The sequence below is a fragment of the Pinus tabuliformis genome, chromosome 1_1 (assembly GCF_031772625.1).
Source record: "Pinus tabuliformis cultivar Carrire ecotype Pingquan chromosome 1_1, CPIR1, whole genome shotgun sequence".
NCBI lineage: Eukaryota > Viridiplantae > Streptophyta > Pinopsida > Pinales > Pinaceae > Pinus > Pinus tabuliformis.
The window spans coordinates 112,321,723-112,326,748 of NC_142297.1; the positions used below are offsets into that span (position 1 = coordinate 112,321,723).

The 5,026-nt window shown below is 33.7% G+C and overlaps 1 protein-coding gene and 1 long non-coding RNA gene across 2 annotated transcripts; one reads left to right on the top strand and one right to left on the bottom strand.

Moving 5' to 3' along the window:
* Positions 1-1,046: 1,046 nt before the first annotated feature.
* Positions 1,047-1,454, bottom strand: LOC149211897 (putative 2' cyclic ADP-D-ribose synthase BdTIR). The gene has a single exon (XM_089388508.1). The coding sequence runs from the start codon at positions 1,452-1,454 to the stop codon at positions 1,047-1,049; it is 408 nt and encodes a 135-aa protein (XP_089244634.1).
* A 2,203-nt stretch (positions 1,455-3,657) lies between these two features.
* Positions 3,658-4,531, top strand: LOC149211898 (uncharacterized). Its single transcript, XR_016250189.1, has 3 exons — positions 3,658-3,782; positions 3,898-4,088; positions 4,190-4,531. It is a non-coding gene; the product is annotated as an uncharacterized LOC149211898 (long non-coding RNA).
* The last annotated feature ends 495 nt before the right edge of the window (positions 4,532-5,026 follow it).

Below are 5,026 nucleotides of genomic sequence, written 5' to 3' on the forward strand. Positions count from 1 at the left end.
ACTTAAAATATAATAAGTCTCATTACGAAATTGGTTACCATGATCATAGGGGAATAATTAAACTGATATTACCAAAACTGCATATCAAAACAGGGTAATAGGCAATGATCTAATCAATCAAAGGACAAGGGGTCTCCTCAAGAGCTAGCTTGTTCAGTTTAGTTACAACCAGTGAATAGAATTTTCATTGTTAGGTTACCAAGCCTAGACAATGCCTTTTAAGAAACTTGAAAAGAAAAATTACATCAAAGGGAAAAACAAGGTCCAAATGAGATAGAAAGCAAATGAATATCATTTTGAATTTTGAAAATTGCTTCGGATGGGACAATGAATCATTGTTGGTTAAAAGATAACCCTGTCGAGGCTATGAATGCCTGCTGGAAGCAGACGCTCTATCTGTGACAAATGAATGAAAACAATAAAAACTAATATGTAGAAGACACCTGCTATATCTCTTTAAATCTTATTATTGACTGATGCAAACATTTGTATTTTTATCACTACAAGAGTAAAGTAGTTGAGTAAATAGGTTGAGTGGGTGATTATGATTTTAGAGAAATGTCTTTTAGTTTATAACTCATGTAATTATTATTCATATAACTCTTTTAGTTTTGAAAGTTTTAGAAATTTCAAAAGACCAAATAGAGATATCTGGTTCCCAAGTGAATTGCCAATTGTTGTACTATGTAACAACCCCCATTTATATGGAGTAATAGTTAATATTTGACATATAAATGGGACCCTTTTAAATTTTTAGCCTTTGAAAATAACTGTTAATTCTAAGAAATTTCCTTAAAACCCTTAGAAAACAACCCAAACTTAGAATTTGTATCGCAAATCGCATTTCGCAGTTTTCCATGTGACAATTATAAGCATCTTAAAGAAAATATCGAAATGTGAAATGCGATGAAGCCCCCTGGTGCTATACTCTGATCAGAGCATCTTCAGAACACACAATCGCACTTCGCAAGTCACAAATAAATGATGCATGCCATTGTGTTATACCTTAACAATTTGCGAAATGTGATATTGCGATTTTAGCAATCTCATTTCGCATTATCTCTAGGAAATGTTATATTATAACGTTTAAAAGTTGTGATACCTGAATAAAGAGTGAAGCATGGGAAATTACTAAGTTTTAATACACTAACGAGTGGTTTGACGGAGTAGTCATTGAGCACCAGCTCGTCCAGGCAATATTGTGAATCGGCATATGTGGGTGAAAAAATTGCAATCTGGACGGACGCGGTTCTGATAGCACCTTTTATTTGACAAGGAAAGTCTTCTCTTTCTTGCAGTTCCTGGTAGTCGAGAAAAACTCGCAGTCCATAGGAAATGAGCCGGCGGTACAGATGACTGGCGAAGGTCTTCTTAACGTCTAGCCCTTTAGGGCTGAGGACCACGTGGTACCTCATGTAATTGTTGTTGGAATCGGCAGAAGTGGAAGCAGCCATTGCTAAACGAAAAATAGAAACAGAAATGGGAGGAGGGCTTCAGATGGTCGAAGAGATGGAGGGCTTCAGAACTCGATTGGAGGAGCTTTATTAAGAATTTAGAAAGGCAGATAAAATCGAGGGGGGAATGTAATGTGAAGCGAGATATAAAAACACAATAAACAGGTGGCCTCTTGGACTCTCGACCTCAAATCTCATGTTTGGATTCGTGTTTACTTTAATTAATTAATCACACGGATTCGTGTACATGTCACTTTTGCACAGCGTGACACCTCGAGAAGATCTTTTAAGGCATACGAACTTTGCGTGGGTGAAATATCAAGGGGAATTTGGAACATTGAAGTGATTATTCTTTATCGAAAACATTGCAAACATACGAAAGCTCAGCTAATGTTGATATTTTGGCATAATTTTTAAGAGGTGTTCACCACTTTGAACAAAGATGGGCTACGTACAACTTGATGTGCACCCATGTAAAAAGGTCGAGGTGCACACCCCCTTCACTTTGAACCACATAATCTCGCCTCGATACGAAGGCACTAGGCCAAGATGGAACCACACGTGCATTCAATCTTGTGATCACGTAGTCCAACTTCAACACTTTTATTATATTAAGCAAATAAACTTCTTATACATTACATTTAACAAATAAACTTATTTAAAAAAGAGATTATTAACTCTTCCCCTTCCTTCTTATTATCTTAAAAATAAACTTCTTATAAAAAAAAATTATTAACTCTTCCTCTCTTAGCATTACACAAAACAAACACAACTTAAAACATCGTGATCCTTACATTTCCCATTTTCTATGTCTCTTTGTAAAGCTTTCTCTTTATCAGGGAAAAAGATAAAAACTAGGATTTACTTATTAGTGAGATTGTTCTTTGAGTAATTCTGGTGATTTTCAAATTTTCCATTAAAATGATGATTATTCAATGATATATTTGGTAGATTTTATGAGATCACATAGACTTCTCTTCATCGTGATAACTTTTTTTACACCTTTCACTTCATTCATTAAAAAAATATATTTTTAAATAAATAAAAAATTATAAATTAAAATTATTAAAAATTTTGATAGTTATTAATAATTTATAATATTTATATTAAATTTATATATAAAATAAATTTAATAAATTATTTTTAAAAGTATGGAAGTAAGTTTTAAAATAAAAATTTATAAAGTAAAAGAAAATTTATCCCATATAAATTAATAATTAATTATTAATATTTTTTCTCAATATTATTTAACAACTAATTTAAAATAAATTTTCCAGAAACACATTGTATTATCTATTATATGATTAATATTTTACACATGCAAGTAAATATTAAAAATTAAAATAATGTATCAATTAATTATATAGAGAAATGACAAACTATATTTAATGTTAGTAACTTAATATGGCTTCCATAGTAAGTATTTAACCTCCATGAATATTATTAATAGTATACACAAGTCAAAGGTTGATATTTATCTTCAAAGTAATTATGTTTTTTTTTTTTTCATTTTATTTAAATTGATTAATTTAAAAAAAACTTGATATGAATAAGTGTCATTTGAAGTGAGTTATAGTTTTTAGTAATGTGGTTTTATAACAAAACATATTTATAGATTAAGAATATCCATAGTAAAGTGAAATAAATATCCATGGGAAGAATATTTTTCTATGTTTTTTGAAATCTATATATATATATATATATATATATATATTTAATTTATATATTAATTATTTTTATAATTATTAACAATAATAATAATAATAATAATAATAACAATAATTTAAAATAACCCATGGGGAGTAGATGTTCTATTAAGACACTCTATAGTGACAAGGTCACCATTAAACTCCATGGGAAAAAAATCCAGGGATGTTAAGGGTTGTTGTAGCATATGCTTGGTGTTATCCTCAGGTGATTTTGATGACTTAGATACCCCAGGGTAGTGGTTACTCATGCCACATGTTAGGTGATGGGACCAGCCCGTTAACGAAAATATTAAAGTTAATTAAACAATAATTAATGTTTCGGATCAGGTCAAAGCAATCATCGTTAACATTAAACAGTTGATTAGCGCAGATATTTTGGTTTTGGATTGATGGCGTAGTTATTGTTGGTACGTTGGTAGGTGTGAGGGGACACTTGTCCTCGCCTCAGTCTTCACCCCGCGCGCTTCGACTATACTCCTCCTTCCCGCTTTTCACTTGTCACTTTGATGTTTGGTTTTTGGCTCTGCTCGCAGTGAGGGTTTGGTGAGGGTTTGTCTGCAACTGTGTTAAGTTATGTAATGGCGCTTTGTCCGCTCCTAGTTGTGGATTCCTCTGCCTGGTTATTACTCTTCTCCGTGGACGTTGTTATCTCTGTTATTCTCTTAACTTTATCTGTATGACTTACTTTGGTTGCATTTCTGGTTAATCTAATGTTGACTTCCTGTGGCTTTCAGGCTGCGGTCACAACAGACCCCTGTGCTCGACTTCGACAGATTCTGGCAAGGTAAGTCTTCTCCTTCCTTGCTATAGCTATTTGCTCAGTTTTACTGTGATGCTAAGGGTGGCTGCTCCTTATGAGCAGGGCTCCCTCTTGTGTCTGCAACCCAGTTTCGAGTTCGTTCTACCGGCGCTATCTATCCTTCTGGTAAGTTAAGTTAACACCCTTTCCTTCACTGCTTGTTATTAGTTCTTGCAACTTATTTCCGGAACGCAAACATTAACATCTCTCTGTTGTCTCTTCTGCAGGTTAGGGTTTGGCTCCAGGTTTTGTCGCTGCTCGGATTCTATCAGTGAAACCCGTAGGGTCGTTCTCTGTTATAGTCTTTTCATTTATAATCTTCCTTCTCCGGGTCCTTCGCTGGTATAGTCTGCTATTAGGTTAGGTGAATGAGAGGGTTGGCTCCTCTGTCTATTGTTTCGCATCCAATGACCTTTGGTTGAAAATTGCAAATAATTTCTTTCTTTCGGCAGTACTATAGTTATACAGGGTTTCAAACCCTAGCTTCACTGTTTGTCATTGTCTAAGGAGGAGGTCATTCCAGTTTGTTGTTGCTGGTCTTACGCTCTTGACAAGTTTATTTATTTCTGTATGCCAACATTAAATTGTATATAATGGAAAAGAAAGTATTCAGTTACACATGGGTTACCTCTATCATGAAGGAATTCTATAGGGTTTGAGTTCTGCTAGCTCGCTTCTATAGTTGTTGCTTGCGCCGTGTATCTGGAACTTATACTGTTTGCTGGGATTACGTAACTTTATTCTCCTGTTAATGCTATGCTCCTTATTCTCGTCATTTGAAATTAAGAACTCTGTCTCTGCCTGTTAGAAAAGATTTCTAGGAAATAAAGGAACGCATTTCTTTGTTTAATTGTCATACACAGTAATTAATAGGAAAAGAAATTGAAATGAAAGATTGCTTGTTACAAATGGACTCAGATACTCAGGGTTTTGATAATTATTTGCTTCTGTATTCTATTCCTGTTCTCGTCAATCGAACTCTTCAAAAATGTATTACATTGGCTTTTGTATTGTTTGCCCACAGTTACCTGAACTGTTCATAGTTATTCTTCAGTTGCTTTTTC